At 39.2% G+C, this 16,894-nt stretch overlaps 1 protein-coding gene across 6 annotated transcripts in view; it reads right to left on the minus strand.

Annotated features, from left to right (window-relative positions):
- The window catches only part of mllt10 (MLLT10 histone lysine methyltransferase DOT1L cofactor), a 62,450-nt gene that overhangs the window by 15,805 nt on the left and 29,751 nt on the right, over window positions 1-16,894 (minus strand). For 5 of the 6 annotated variants that reach the window (XM_027173676.2, XM_027173666.2, XM_027173657.2 and 2 more), the window contains 5 exons: window positions 15,832-15,927; window positions 15,012-15,333; window positions 12,519-13,178; window positions 6,139-6,296; window positions 1,582-1,702 (listed from right to left, as the gene is read on the minus strand). In XM_027173676.2, coding sequence (XP_027029477.2) covers window positions 1,582-1,702; window positions 6,139-6,296; window positions 12,519-13,178; window positions 15,012-15,333; window positions 15,832-15,927 — 1,357 coding nt within the window. The remainder of the gene's footprint in view (window positions 1-1,581; window positions 1,703-6,138; window positions 6,297-12,518; window positions 13,179-15,011; window positions 15,334-15,831; window positions 15,928-16,894) is intronic. The other variant, XM_027173693.2, reaches the window with a different exon arrangement.

The raw sequence follows: 16,894 nt of genomic DNA on the forward strand, positions 1-16,894 counted from the left end.
TATCATTTAATATAGAAGCCAATCAGGTCTCAATATGCAAACAATTGCAATGCTACACTGATTACCAGGAGAGAAAAGGGTACATGGTGTCAGGGGCATTTTAAATTTGCATATAAATAGAATCTGGATGTCTTAAATCTTTTTCTTTTTTTTTGACAGTGATTTTTCTTTTGTTTAATGAATTTTTGTAGAAACACTATGCCAATCTATTACTCACTGAACATGAAAAAATATTGTTAGTTGTAATATGTAAGTAACTTTCAATTCATGTGCATGTTTTGCTAATGCAGTGGCTCTTAAAGTGAGCACCGTGAAGCAAAGCCAAAGTCAGGCTGTAATTTTTGAAATTCTGGTATAATGGTGGAAAACACAAGCCGCTGTTTTATGTGGCTTATAGTTATTTGCCTCTTGACCTGACAGGTCACTTGAATTGAATGTATTTAATCAAAAACTCAATAACTATAAATAATGTCAATGTGGATGTAATGTGTTTGTTGGTGCACAGTTCTGGAATGTTAAGTACTATAGTGCTAATACACAGATTGATTTATTTGGGGTTTTTGCAAACATTTAAACAATGTTCTCGTACTAAGGGGATCTGTTGTATTTAAGTTAAATGACCAAGAAAATAAATGTAAAAGTCTTATTTCTATAAGTCACTCGATATTATTAGTTTAGAATCTGGGAGTAAAGGTATACTTTAAATAAAATAAAATAAATAAAAACAAAAATAAATTAAATAAAAACAACAAACTAAACATCCAAATAAATAAATAAATTATATCATTATTGTTTAAAAAAAAAAAGAAAGAAAGAAAGAAAGTACTTGTAAATCTGACCCAGGATGAGCCCCATGCATGGAAGCAGCTTTTGGGTTCTTTTTCCTTCCATATTTTTTATGTCAAAATGAAGATACCTGAATAACTATTTTTTTCTTTTATCATTTTCATTTGTTCATACCTGGCTAGTCTTTATTTATTGTTATGTGCCTCATTTAACTGCTCAAACAAATAAATGTTGCTTCTGGAAACACTACAGTCTGATCAGGAAAGCTATCTATATGGAAACACACATCTAGTGGATCAAGCTTTCCGAACCCGAGTGGCGCTTTTCTTTACCTCTCCCTCGCCTATTCTTAGCTAAGCGACCTCCTGACCCCCCCTCCCCTTTAAGAACGAGGCCATGACTGATCCATTATTTCTCAAAGACCACATCCCTCTCACTCCCCCTTCAGCTGGTCCCCATTTTCAGCATGATCTGTGGATTGTGGGATTGCTGAGGTGAGGGATATCCCCACTGTGTCATTTCCACAGTCACTGGCCAGATTAATGAAATGTCTGAGCTCTAGCATGCTTCATTTAACAGGTATGTGCACTCTCCACTCGTCTCACTCTTTCTACTTGCCTGTCCCGGGGAGTTTCATTCTCTCATTCGCTTTCTCTCTGTCGAGCACACATTCCACAGAAACAGAGGAGCGAGTAGACCACAGAGGAGAGATCGGAGACGCGACCTTTGTGATAGCAGGAGGTTAACAGAAGCTGAAGCTGAAACTGGATGGTGTGTGTGTGTGTGTGTCCTCACCTGCTGGAGAATTCTCTGACTGGGCGATAAGAGCGGCCATGGCAGAGTTGGGATTTAGCCGGTTGCCGAACATATGGGACGGCGCCAGGTTAAAGGTTCCCGGTAATGAGTTTGACTGCAGCTGGAAAAAAAAAAAAACAACAAAAAAAAACATTACAATTTATTCAAAGAGCTGCAGTCAAAGAAGCAGAATGTAAATTGTGTGAGCGTGTGGGGGAGTTAATAAAGCGCCATGCCAGCTGTATTCCCTGCAAAGCCAGACGACAGCAGCTTCACACCTCATGTGCTTCTAACACTAATTATTTAATCCAATTAAACCATTTCCCTAATAAGGGCTTTGGAAAGGGGGGAGTGGTGGTGGTTTGCAAATGTCTGACAAAATGGCAGTGCTAACTATAAGGTTCATCATTTTTCACTACGATATATGTGCAGACATAAAATAGAGTATTTGGTTTTCAGCGAAACCGTATTTGGAGAAAATCTCCACAACAGTATAAAAAAAAAAACACAAAAAAAAAAAAAATAAAAAAAAAAATAAAATAAAAAAACTCTGGCCAGTCCACAGAAAAGAGTTTTCAAACATTACGAGAGCTTCGGGGTGTTTTCCATCTTCACTTCATCTGCACATTCCTGGCAGAGTGTGAAACATTCTTTTCCTGTTAGAGACGTTCTCTCTGTCCAGGCCTTCAGCCAAACACGAGGAGAAAAGCCTAGCACATTATGAATGAAACTCAGTGGAATCCAAATTTGTTGCATAATCTGCTTAAAAAAAGAAAAAGAAAAAAAAAACAAAAAAAACGTTTTGCTGTGTCATAACTATATGTTTACTTTGTTGGCTGAGTTATCTTTGAAACATCTTTACAGTGAACCTCTGTGTCAAGCTCGCAAGGTTTTTCGATACTGGGATCCTTTCAGTTTCACCTGGACAGCTGCCAGCACTGGAAATTCTACCACAATGGTTGAATTTCTCCAAGAGCCTTAAATACAAAAATACAGCATGTCTCCACATAGAACAAAGCAGTGTGCTGATAATAGCAATATTCAACACAAAGCATTGAAGATAGTTTAAAATACCAATTATTCTGTATTCCATTTACACAGAGGCTAATTATAATAAATTCATTCCATTTATTAGGCGCATTCTAAATGTCCTTTCTTCACGGATTTCAAGACGAATTATATCTCATGGTAAAGGCTGGAGATACATAAAGCCTATTATTAATATTGAAATATCTGCAGGAGTTAATGAACAGCTATTTGGTTAACAGCTGCAAGGAGGGGAAAAGAAAAAAAAACCCTCTTTAATATGGTGCAGTCAGGGAATCATTTTCCTACTGCAATTAAAACGTGCTCCTGTCTGCAGCGGCACACGTGTTAATGTGTGACAGAGATGCAGAAAGAGCGAACAGAAATATCACATGTGCGGCAAAAAGCTTTACTGCCCAAAAAAAAAAAGGGCCAGTTTTACTGAATATCAGCCGGTAGAACAGCAGTGTTCGAACTTAATATAACCAACTGCAATATATAATCTAACCTAATTTCGTATGTAACATTTAACAGAACAAAAAAAGATTTTAAAACGTGAAGTTAAGCGCGAAGCCACCCATTGGGCTCGGTCACCTAACCTGAGCTTGACCTTTAATCTTTCACCTAAACACCTGCCAAAAGTACTCTGCCTGAGGGAAGATATTCAAAATATTTGTGAAAGCTAACCCATAATTTGTCAAGGACAGCTTGGCCTGTGCTCTCTCTCTCTCTCTCTCTCTCTCTCACACACACACACACACACACACACACACACACACACACACACACACAGAGCTCTATGCGCTTGTCATGCATAAACATGTTTTAAAAACTCATGCGACCTCATCTTCTTTGGTTTAGTGGGTGGAGCCTGAAATCACTTGATTACAGTGAAACTGGGGAATAGAACTGAAGACCGATTCATTACGGTGGAAAGTGAAGTCCAACTGGCATTCTTTGGAAAGCATGCACTGTTCCATTAGTTCCAGTGAAACTGGGGGCGGGAACTGCGGTCTGATTGATTACATGGTTTCCGATCAGCTCGAAGTTAATGAGTGGAGCAGTTTATTCTAGGCCAGAGCTGTAGCACTCGCTCACTATGAATCGGAGTCGTGCAGTGACACGGAGACCCTGAGAGAACCCAGCAAATAAGAATGAATTCATATTACTCTACTTTTAACTGCGTGAATTAATATATAGTCCACACAGTCGTGTGAAGTGAAAAAGAAGACATTAGACAGACATTCTGTGTCTTTTAGCACTGAATAAAGAAGAAACAACAACAACAACAACATGTTACTACTGATTTGTCAAGTGTTCAGTAAGATGCAGATCCTTTCACAATTAAAACTGAAGGACGGGACAATATAAATTACAATAATACATAACATGACATTATATGTATGTCGGGACTTATCTGAGATATTGTGTATGATATGTAGGATAACTTTACAAATGATTTAAAAAAAAAAAAACTGACTGGAAAAATCTGATATGATTTTGATGACATTTTCAAAATGGTAAAAAATTTTAACTTTACACATAAAGTGTCAGATTTTTCTTTAGGTCAGCGTTTATGAACATTTTATAAATGAAATTACACTACTTAAATAAATGCAAACGGCACACTACTGAACTGCTGTAATGCCTGAGAGAATTATATCCGTCAAAATGCTTGTCTAAACTATAGTAAAAATTTATAGTAATTATCATTCTAAATCTTGCTCATCGTCTCTCCTTAAAACTAAAACACACGTCCCTAATATCCATCTCAGAGCAGGGTTATTTTTTCTGCTTCTCTGTCCGATCCACGACGTCAGGAATCCACCGACATCCTCCTTAAGATGCTAGAAACGCCACAGAGGGAAGCTTTTTGTTTATTTTCCCATGTCAGCCATCTTGTCAGGATTTCCCATCGTCTCACACACATTTTTCTACCGTTCTTTTGACAAAGAATGTGCTATCCAGCGTGCTTCTTTCAAAGACGCGAGAGACAGAGGGAGTGAAGCGGAGTGTGAACATTATCGCTCGTTCTCGGTCCGCTCTGTCAGCTCCCATCACATCACAGTGCTGTGTTCAATGCCTTAGCGTTCCCAGCTCCATTTTCCTCTCTGGGTGGTTGATGATGTTCACAGGGGGGTCGAAGGTTGAACCTGCACTTATTTAACTACTAAACAGCCCTCGTTTTGTTTAATACACTTAAGAGAACAGCAGAAAAAGTGTGAGAAAAGGGTATAATAAAAAAAAATAAAAAAAAAGATTTTATGGACAGTGCAGAGTTGTAAATACAGCGAGTTGCGATTTTTTATTATTTTTTTTAAATACATAGCGAGGCTTCATTAGCATGGCCAAGCAATATATAAGACTACAAATCTACAACAACAAATCAGAAAACAGAATTTGACACCACAAAAATGTAAAAACGGAAAAAACGGTATTATCATAACACACACACAAAAATCCCCCAAAAAATCAAGAGCACAAACTTTAGGAAACTTTCTACTGCTTTAAAAAAAAAATGCTTCAATTTAACTTGTTTCCCAGTGGCAGCACATTAAGCCTTGGGTATTTATTAGATTTTTGTTTTATATTCAGTACTAAATATCCTGATATGCATTGTGTGGATTCAGGAAACAGTATTATTTTGTCAAATGAAATTTGAATTTAAAAGCGACATGTTAAACACCATTTGATCCCAAAACAGAGCCCTCATCCTCAATTACTGTGCAGATTTTTTTATTCATAACACATGAATTGACCATCTGAGAAACACAAAGGCCAATTGGTTGGCCAATAAGCCTAACACGTGAAAGTCAGGTCTGGACTGTGGGAATATTAATATCGTATGTTGCCTCTGTATAAGACTGCAAATAATAATAATGCTGTGTTCACTTTCCACATTACCACAATGTTCAACAGTGGCGCTGCTGTTCAGTGAGCTTCAGCAGGATTTAAAGTGTACCGTGAGCCTCATGTTTAAATGCATATTGAGTCAAAAAAAAAGTTATTTTTGTAGCTTCACACACACTAATATTTTTTACTATTCTGTGAATTCAAATGCGTTTTGATTTTTATTGTAGTTTTTTTACAGTTTACAAAATACTCAAATTGTAGAAGGAAAAAAAAAATCAGAAAATACTTTCACATAATTACATATTACAGATGTGCACACACTCGCACATGCACACGCACTCTCACAAAGGTTAATACTTGAATTTAACAAAAATCTGTGTTTTGAACAAGATTATTTGTATCTTTGTTACGTTCTTATCTCCAGAAGAAAAAAAACCTGTTCTAACTTCTGGCACAACACTAAGTTTAATTTGACATAATTTAGTAATCTCATGAGAAGGCCAAGGTGGAAGAAAGATAAAAAAAAAATCCAGCACAGTAATTATTTTTATTACTGTTTAAATCAGTAGGTTTTATTAAACGCCTGCGCTGATGAGTCTGATTAATTTTTCTTTCTTTACTAGGCGTTAAGTACGCAGCAGTAATTAGTTCTACAATGTTTAACTTCCCGATACTCACATGTGTGGAGGAGGTGCTGGTGAAGGGTGCAGGAGCGGGCAGAGACGTGAGGTTTGACATCGAAGAGCCTGGAATCTCTGAGCTTGAGACGGCAAGACTACCTCCGAGCACGGCACTGGGCAGAGGGCCTGCTACATCACTGTTGCTGGAGTATGTCACTGTAACACACAAGTGTATATATAGAAAAAGGTTCAAACTTATCGTATGTGCATTAGAGCTTAATTACATCACTCTGGTAGATATCACTGAAAATAAAAGCAACAGGAAGCCAACAATTTGTCACCTGTTAACCTGCACAGTCCTCTATATAGTGCTGGGCTTCCTGTATATGGATGTGGACTTTTATAATGTGAGCTGTGTTTTATAGCAAAGTTCTATTGAATTCCAAATGTTTACATTTATATTCTTTATATTGCATTAAGCTGTTCTTCTTTATATATAAAAAATAAATAAATAAGAATCACAATAACACATGAGACGTACCGTAATGTTTTGATAATGTATGTCAGGGTGTGAAATGAAAATCTATGTGCTTTGAACTTCACGAGTAAATTAGTGACATCGATCTGTTACAGTATCATAAGTGACACAGACGTGACTCTGGCGTCACTTTTCCCACTCGGATACGGTTAATATGCTTTCACATCAGACAGCAGCTGATCAGGAATAAAGTGCTCGCTACCTGGACCAGGTGTGTCAGCAGAAGGAAAATTCAGGAACAGCGCTTCAATCCCCCATGAAGGTGTAAGAGCACGGCTCTGTACTACCACATCTGAGACTCTGTCCCTCTGTTGAACTTTAAGCGGTCAGTCTATCCTGGGCCTCTCATTACAGCAGATATACAAGACACAAAGCAGACCTGCAGCAATGCAGCCCGTCCAGAACAACCCCCAAACACACACACAATCCTGCACACACAAAATCACACACACACACAATCACCGACGCATGTGTACGCACACACAAACATACACGCACACAATCACGCACTGTCCGTCATTGACCAAGAACAAGTGGCTCAGTATATGATGACTCACTGTGAGCTTTCCAAGCACAGGGACAGTGGAGGTTATTTACATTCATGTGCAGCTTATCACTGTTTGTTGTTGGTCTTGCTTTATTGATACACCCTCACACTCATTCTCTCTCTCTCTCTCTCCCTAAATCTGGAACGATTCCCGCGGATGGCCGAGGCTGACCCCTGCCGCAGTAAGAGGGGCCCCTCGGCCCACAAAAGAATGAATGGCTTGCGGGCAGTGAACATTCACTACAGGAACAAGGGTGCATTGTTAAGCAGAGAGCAAGCACGTGAATGTGTTTACAGCACCGAGCGACAAAATCCATTCGATATAAAATATAAAATCTGACATTCCGAAACCGCTTGTATGATTCTAATGGCTTACGGCATCATCACGGTGTACTGAGGAACAGCGACTAGACTCCAATCTACTGGTTTAGATTAAAAAAACATTTATAAAAGAAGAATTTATGAAATAAAGCAAGTAAAAAAAGTGTAAATAATAAATGAAGAACTCCGATTTCATTATTAAATGTTTGACACGTTTCACAATTCATGGGTTTATTTATATACCAGAATTCATTAATTTCTTTTCATTATATTTTTATATATTTTTGGTTTAATTCTTATTTTTATGGTTTAATTAGAACTTGCTTACTACATTTATTTCTAAACAATTATTCAGCTTATTTTATACCTGTAAGCTTTTGCTTGAATTTGAACATAAAAATTTCAAATCATTATTAAATATTTCCATTGTTCATTTATATATATATATATATATATATATATATATATATATATATATATATATATATATATATATATATATATATATATATATATACACACACACAAACAATTTTTTTCTCTGGTTGATATTTTATTGCGAATGACATTAAGAAGCAATCGTGTTGACTAAATTATTTAAACTTCATCATGTTATTGCTCTCAGTACACAAAAACTCAACAAATAACCACAGAAACCACACCAATGTAAAATAGATCCTACAGCTAGCTTTATGTTGCTTTTTTTTTTTCATACTTATCGTACAGTCAGGAAGCTGTGCTATTGACATGGGGAGGTAAAAAGTTCACAGTATACAACATAAAATATGGCAGATTAGTTTAAACTAGCTGAGGACAATCTAACAGTTCTAACATGACTATATATATATATATATATATAAATTATGACAGCAAAAAAAAAAATTTAACAGTAAAAACTGGATAAAATTTATTGTATAATTCATTGTTCAGTTGTTTTCTCTAAACCGTAAAAAAAAAAAAAAAAAAAATGTTGTGTTTTGCTGTTGTGTTTAGAAAATGTTTTGCTATCCAAACTGGTGAGTAGCACAAGACCGAGTCCTTCATGTGGAAACTGCTGTAGCACTTGAACACAGCAATAGTAATGAGTGCAAACACTGCTGGTTCATAAGCAACTTGAATTAAATGGTGAACAATAGTAGTGACACTGTGAGTGTGTTGAACATAATAAAAAGTTTATTCAGAAATGAAAATATACAGTATTATCATCTACAACGTAACATAAGGGCAAAAGCCACGAAGCCGTCGAGAAACTGAAATCAAATTCAGTTAATCCAAGTTACAGTGGGATCTCAATCAGCCTTTCACCATGCCGCACAAAAATAAATAAACAAATAAATAAAAAGATACCAAGAATACCAAAAACCCAGGCAATGGATTAATGAGTAAATCAATCTCAATCTGAAAAAAACTACCATTTTGAACAAAGGTCAACCAAAGGACACTTCCATTATAGCTTCCAAGGCATGCATGGCTAAAGCCAAGCAAGGACACCACTTGCGCTATCTGCCTGGGATCGAACCAACCAATCAATCAGGACTTTAGATCTCCCACAAAGCCTTTTATCAAATCAGAAAAGAGAGGGAAAATTTCAAATTAGATTAACTGGCTTTGTTAAGTCGGTCTTCCAAACCCAGAGTGCAGAAAATCCATGCAGGTTCAGACAGAGGTTAATGATGAGGACCAGAGCCTGATAAGGCTCCTCACAACACACACACACACACACGATTTACAATCTTCAGCCCTATCTGGTTAGGAAGTGTCTCTGGGTGATGTCAGTAAAAACATTTCTACACGTCACCTTCGACAGGTCTGTATACCAATTAAATTAACAGAACAAGCGAGTTTTCATGCTGCTGTTTTTCCTCCAACCCAAGAACCGTCCTAGTCATACATTTGCCAGCATCTGTTGTTATACGATAAAGGAACTGACAGATAGCTCAGCTTATTTATTTATGACTATAAAACGGATGTCTGATATTGTCGCATATGTGAATAGAAACGCAATCCTGTGGGATGCTGCGCTTCTGATTGTGATTCTTGGATTAACACGGGCGTTTATTTAAAGGAAGAAGCAATAGGTGAAACATTTGCCTCCAAAGCAAGAGACAGCAAAAGTGGGGTCATATCTTCTTCAGACTTCTTCCAACTCGAAAAACTTGGTCTGTCAATTCCAACTGTCTTGGATGATCTGGTCTGTCAATTTGTCCAAGGACAAAACAAACAAACAAACAAATACCACCACTCTTGATGGAAACAAAATCGCAACGCAACACGTGCTAGATGTGAAACTAGTCATGCCAATTTTTTTTAATTAAAAATAAATAAACAATTAAATTAATAAAGGTACTGCCACAGACCGTACAGCATTACTGTTACAGAATTACTCTAAATTACATTATTCCTAAACATTCTGCATGTCATCACTATGATATAAACAAAACACACTTTAGAGCGGAATATTCACCGAGGAGAATGTGTTACTAACAACGAGAAGGTGTTGTTATTGGAGAATATTCACATCATACAGTGTTTATATTCCTTGCATGACACAGGGATTTGCCACATTATAGTTTTTACCCATTTGTAGTTATGTGTTTTTAAATGTTGAGTTATGTTACCCAAAAATGGCAAAACTGTCCTTTTTCTTAGAGGAAAAAAACCTACTGAACATTTCAGAACGCAAACGCCTGAGACTCCTTCCATAAATGTTATTTAAAATGTTAAATAAAAGTCTCCTACAGGACACTTCACTGTAACAAAGTTTTTCCTTAAATAACTGCAAAATATTTAAAGGATGTACAGAATGTGCCAATATATTTTTATCCAATTTTCTTTATAGGTACAAAATAAATAAAACGCCATCATGGATTTTGAACATTTTAAATCTCATAGCTGTCTTCTGGATAAACCAATGAGGTTATTTATTGGTTATAACGTGATGCCTTCTGAATGACTACATAAAGGAAAGGACCACAAAACCTTTGGAAATAGTTTGATCCTCAACACTATGCATATAAACAAGGTCATATATCATAATTGATCAGAGTTGAATACCTAGCATAAAGCATGCTACGTTCTGCTTTGTGTCTGGACCTTGAACCGCGTTCTATATGCGCTGACTGTCTGCCAAAGGCAACATTACAGGATCGCAATTACAAAATCTACCGTGTGCATTTGATTTCAGCGTGTTTGTATGCTGCTTCATCCCATTGGTGGGGAATCTGGAGTTTTGAACTGTAATGAATGGCACAGGCATCAATCTCTTTATATCGCACACTGTTTTATAAGCAAAAATCCCCCAGTGCCCCACCTTCACTCCAAAAGGCACCCCGTAAAGTCTTCAACCTCAAAACCCCAGCGAATGAATGTTTGCCTTTAATAACGGCCCCTGTTGTTCTGCCTGATAAAACCGTCATGTGCCGGGTTGGGAGGCCGAGACAGATGAGGAGCAGTGCTGCATTAGTGCTAGCTAAATATTTACAGTCCAGCCAGAGGGCAGCAACAGGTGAAGGGCTGATGAGGGGGTAGGATGGGAGTACAGAGGGGGAGAGGGAGAGGAAAGAGAGAGAGATAGAGAGGGGAGAGACAGAGGGTAGAGAGAGACAAAGAAAGGAAGGGAAGATGAGGGCGGCCCCTGAAGAAAAAATAGGAGGGAAGACTCTCAGCACTTAGATTTTCACATTCACATCTGAGAATACATGGTGTGGAGACCAGTTGCCAAGCAACAGTGACAGCGTGTGTGTGTGGTGTGTTTGCGTGCACGTGCGAGAGAGAAGGAAGGGGGGTTCTTAAGTGTGTCAGTGAGTGTGTGGCCACGATGGACAGGGTGAGAGCGAGCATATTTCCAACATGTGTGTGTAAATGTAAAGAGAAGAAGAGGTCAACAAGCACATACACACTCAGGCATTGTCCTAACACATATGTCCCACATATACTCACGTATATTACATACAAAGACAGGCAGATATATAGACATATAGACATATAGACAAATAAAGAGATAGACAGACACAGACACACACACACACACACACACACTTCCTACTTCCAGTATTTCCCACAAAGACATACAGGTAGAGACACACAGATGTCCAGGCACTTGCAGGAACACAGTTGCATGCATGTGTAGAGAGACACATCCATGCACAGCTACATGTGTACATGCGGAGACGAACATGCAGAGACATGTGCTCACAGACACACACAATCACACACAAGCGCTGAGTGGTCAGGCCGTTTCTAACAACCGAGTTAAGCAGCAAGTGAAATTGGCTGAAGTGTGCTCGCCAATATCGAGCTGAAAGGGCCAAAAAATAACAAGGAACAAATCAGAGCTGAACTAATTGCCTGTTCTGGGGCACTCTGGCATCTCTATGGAGATCGAGCAGCCGAGGTATGTCTCTCTCTCTCTCTCGCTCTCATAGAACAACCAGTGGCTCCATCCACTTTAGTTCTAAAGGCCTCTATCAGTACCTGAAACAAACAGTCTAACTAAATGGAACAGATTTCAGTAAATGTCGACAAAAACATGGCAGTCTGTCCTAAGACTGATGAAGACTATGGATGTTTGCAGAGAAGAGCAAATCTGACTTTTTTTTTTTAATCTGGTTTTTAGGTCGGTGCTTGCATCGCAAATTATGGGGAAAAATGTAATTCGTCTGTCAGCTCTACAGCCGCGTTAGTAGTCATAGTAGCAGCACAGTGTAGCGTGGGACGGGCCAAAGACAGCAAGGCTCGAGAGTCTGGTGAGTGGAAGTGAGTAATATTAGAGATAGTAGAGATCTCCTTAAACTTAAATTAGTTTGTACGGATAAATATTTATTAACTGCTCCATTCAGAAAGCAATTAAAATAAAGACAAATCCTCTATGGGTCATCACACAGTTAGATGACCATCACAAAACCAGCGCTCCAAAGTAGCATGTGATATATTAATCGTATTAACACATTGACCGCTTCGACTGTGTAATTTTTAACACAATGTCATTATATACTGTAATGTATATACAAGTCATGGATGTTTTTCCACTTACTTGTCACTGCAGGTGGAGAGCTCACGGTGAGACTCCCGTTCCTGAGCAGAGAAGGAGATTTCTGATTGGTCAGGCTGGTCGTTCCGACTCCTCCCACAGTCACACTGCTGCTGCTAATGCTAGGACCGCTATTTCTACCCGCAATGGAGGAAGACGAAGGTGACAGCGAGGAGGAAGACGGCAACGCTGTGCCGCTAATCTCTGCCCCCTCTGGAGTTTTGCTCTCCTGGGTGGTGGTAAAGCAGGGCCCGTAGCGATTCCTCCAGTTCCCTCTCTTTTTCTTCTTAACTCCTTCCTCCCCCGTGGATGAAGACGAAGCTGCTGAGGAAGAGGAAGATGAAGAGGAAGGCTGAGGCCGTTTATATCCGGCTGACGCTAACTCCCCGCCACCAGAGTGCGAGTTTTCGTAATGCTTGGAGGAGCTGGAGGCGGAGCCAGCGCTTTGGGGGAGGGGCACAAGAGAGCTAAAGGTGTTTAGAGTCACCATGCCATCAGTAGGTCCGCTTTCGGCCCCGCCCTTTACGAGGCGACTGAACGAGGGCTGAGTGTACGTGTCTCCGCCCCTCAGGTTCGAATCGGTAAAGCTGATAAAGTCAGAGCTGGGCTGAACCACCGAGCTGCTGGAGGACGTCTTACTGCTCCCACTGGCCAACATAAGACCTGAGAATAAGTGAGAGTAATTCAATTTGGTGTGAAAATGTCAAAATATAAATATATATAAAAACATAACATATCCAGTAAGCCAGTGAATAAAAAAAAATAATAATGATGCTCTGTCTAAGTTTCCATTCTGCAATGCAAACACACACAAGCTCTCACCCTCTCGCCAGATTAAGCAACAACAGCCAGCCAGACCACTCACTACCCTGGCCTTCATCCAGCCATGTCATAACACACTCAGTCAACCGTCTCACACACACGCCATCCTCATGACTCACTGTTTCTCAGTTTCCTTTAGCATGAGAGAACAGCAGACTGATGCTTGATGCAATCATGTCACGGTTCAAAATTTAAAAAAAAAATGGGTTGGTGGATCATCGTTCACATACAGGTCTGACAATGCATCTATCTGGTGCAATGCAATTAATAGTGTAATCTGTTACGGTTCTACTGCATTTACATCATGGTGCAATTAGGCTTGTTAAGAGTCCTGGCTTGTAAAATCGTCATCTAAAAGTTTTACCATTGCATGTCCACAAACACAGTTCTACTAAAAATATACAGCACCAGTACGGAGTTTCTCAGAGAATTATTACACTGTGAAATTTTCATTACCTTCCAAATTTAGATCAACAAACAATCCAATGAACACTCAGTGAGCACTTTATTACCTTGTACACCTACACTTTCATGCAATGATCCAATCAGTCAATTGTGTAATGTAGTCATGAAGGTATGAGCCAGTAGCTTCAGGTAATCTTCACATCAACCGTTAGAATGGGGAAAAGTGTGATTTCAGTGATTTTGACAGTAGCGTGATGTCGGTAACAGACGGACCGGTTTGAGTATTTATATAACTGTTGATCTCCTGGTATTTGTACAATAGTCTATAGAGTTCTCTCAGGATGGTGTAATAAAACAAAACAAAACAAAAATCAGTAAGCAGCAGTTAGATAGACATATCTTCTTGATGAGAAAAATTAAATAGAATGGCTAGAGTGTTTCAAGCTGACAAACACTACAGTAACCCAAATGACCCCTCTGTACATTTTTGATGAGCGGAAAAGCATCTCAGAATGCACAAGATGTGAAACTTTGAGGCTGATGGGCTACAAAGAAGAAGATCGCATCAACTCCACTTCTGTCAGCCAAGAACAGAAAAATGTAGCCAGGTTTGATGCATCTCAGTTACACAGATGTTATGTCACCAACCAGCCTTGTGCCAACAGTCCAGGATGCTGAAGGGTGGTGTAATGGTGTGGGAATTCTTAACACACTTTGGAGCTGAATGTCACAGCCTAGTTGACAATAGTTGATGACGATGTGCATCCCTCTTCACGCTCACAACTGACCATCTTCCAATAACTACTCAGTGGCCTTTCCAATCACCAGATCTGAATCCTTTAAAAACGCTAGAAGTTTCCAAAATTTTGGGACATGTCACAATGTATTGAGGCTGTTTCGAGAGCAGAAGGATGGCCTACCCAGTAACAACACAGAGTTCATAATGGAATTGATCACAAATAGAAACACATGGGTTTAAATATATATGAAAGTGTTATTTAATTAAGAAAAGATCCATTGTTTAAAGGATTCTCTGGTTTCCAACAAGTCAAGCTGAATTTTGTCTTATCTACATCAGGACAGAGAGAGAAAGAAGAGAGGCTTGTGAAGGAACTACTGTTTATGGTTGTTATGAATGAGTCAAAGGAACAAAGTTGTCTCTGTAACTAAACTATTCATTGTGCTTCCTAAATGGCTAACGTAAAAACACAGTGTCAGTATAATAAAATATCAAACACTTTGCATGATAAAGCCCTAACCAAGCCTCACCTTGCTGAAAGGGGCTTGTCGACGATGGGACAGTAGATGATGTAGCGATGGTCACGACAGGGCCGTGAGATTTGCTGGGGTTCGACTTGCGACCCCGTGACCCTGAGCTGGAGCTGGAGCTCGAGTGGCTGCTCGATTTCTTACTCTTCCCCTCTGAGCTCTTGTTCTCTCTTTCAGAAGAGCCTCCATCTTTGGAGCTTGCACTGGAGTGAGACGGCACCTCCTGGAAGTTGGCGGTGGTGAACCGCGCGCCACCGTCGTCCATACGCTTTTGAGACGAGGAGATGGAGGAGACACTTCCTCCGCTGCTGCTGCTGTAGCTCTGAGAACGGAAAACGAAGAATGAAAAACCGCTAATACGGCAATGTAAGCAGCTTGGTGAAGAGCTCCTAATGAACCTGTTAAGCTTCTATATGCTATATACATCTATACAAATTAATTACATTTGAATTTATACTGACCATGCATTGGAAAATATATCATTATTCATCCTTGATATTATGACGCCATTGCAGATTTCTCTGTAAGTGTCTCTGGGTGGACAAACAGGACTGCACAATACAGGTTTTTAGCTTGAAACAGTAAACCCCTTGGTGTAATTACCTTATATAATGCAGTGATCGAAAGATGCACCAGTGAATAGGTGTAGAAGAGTTTGGAATTTTTATTTCTATCACCTGAAAATGTGAACTTCATGTATACATAATTCTTTACGTATATACAAAGAGTTGAGCAGACCGGTGGAAACCTTTGAGGCATCACAGACGAGCCTTCTCTCTTAAATAGATCACAATAAAAACAATTTCGAGTTTGGCCCCACCTTCTCTGACGTAACCATCAAGGCTGGAACAAGGGAAGGCGAGAGCTCCAGAGACTTTTTGTGTTTGGGTTTGTGACGGTCTCGCTCTTTATGCTTCTGCAGAAATGAAGGAAGAACAGAAGGAACAAGGACCACTGAATTAATCATAAGATCGAGAATGGTTTGGTCAGTGCCAAAAATAAACCAAAAAAAAAAAAACTGTCTAGATTGAATGTCTAGATTCTTTAAAGACACTTGAAAGAAGCATAAGGAAGTGAGAACGCTGAGACAGATGTGCTTCAGTCTGAACGGTTCAATACTCTGCATGCATTTGGCCTGAAGAGGAACCTGCGCCATGACAGCAGATGGAGAGTTTTAATGATGAGCAAGAAAAAATTATTTTATTCCTTCAGGATGTGCTAGGCTTCAGCCTATTTCAGCCTAAACATGGACTGCAGCAGCTCAATTTACACCCCGGCTCCGTGGCGCACACGCTATAGCTCCATTTTCGCCCCGGGAGGAGGAGCGGAAACAAATTTACACCTCCTGCTCCAAGCAAACACCTCCAACCTCCTCACTTTCTGATCTTAAACTAAGAGCTGTGAAAATATGCAGTCATCCTGAAAGACTCCAAAACTGTATTTACACATTTGCCACGTGTACCAGTGCACCCTTTCTTTTTTTTTTCTTCCTCCCTTTGTCCAACAGTTCTCTGAATTCAGTGCCTTCAAGCCTTCTAAGAGTTTACACTCCTCTCCTGCATGGTAACGTTTGGCCTGTCTTGATTGGATTGAAATTATAAGGAGCCTCCAGCTCCTTTAAACCTATTACAATTTCTGCTCCGGGGAATTTCAAATGTCATTTTATGCCCTTAAAACTGAGGTTTTAAATGCACCCTGGAATTGCTTTTTAAATCTAAACAGTATAGAAATGAACGCAACATTCATATATATAAACCAAATTCTATCATGCCGAGACAAACGGTGCAGACTGTGTTGTAACACGTACTTAATTCTTGGATGAAAACATTTTTGTAGCGTACGATTAATACATTTACAAAATTCCCTCAGTTTTAGAGTATTTT

Source organism: Tachysurus fulvidraco, chromosome 25 (assembly GCF_022655615.1).
Source record: "Tachysurus fulvidraco isolate hzauxx_2018 chromosome 25, HZAU_PFXX_2.0, whole genome shotgun sequence".
Lineage (NCBI taxonomy): Eukaryota > Metazoa > Chordata > Actinopteri > Siluriformes > Bagridae > Tachysurus > Tachysurus fulvidraco.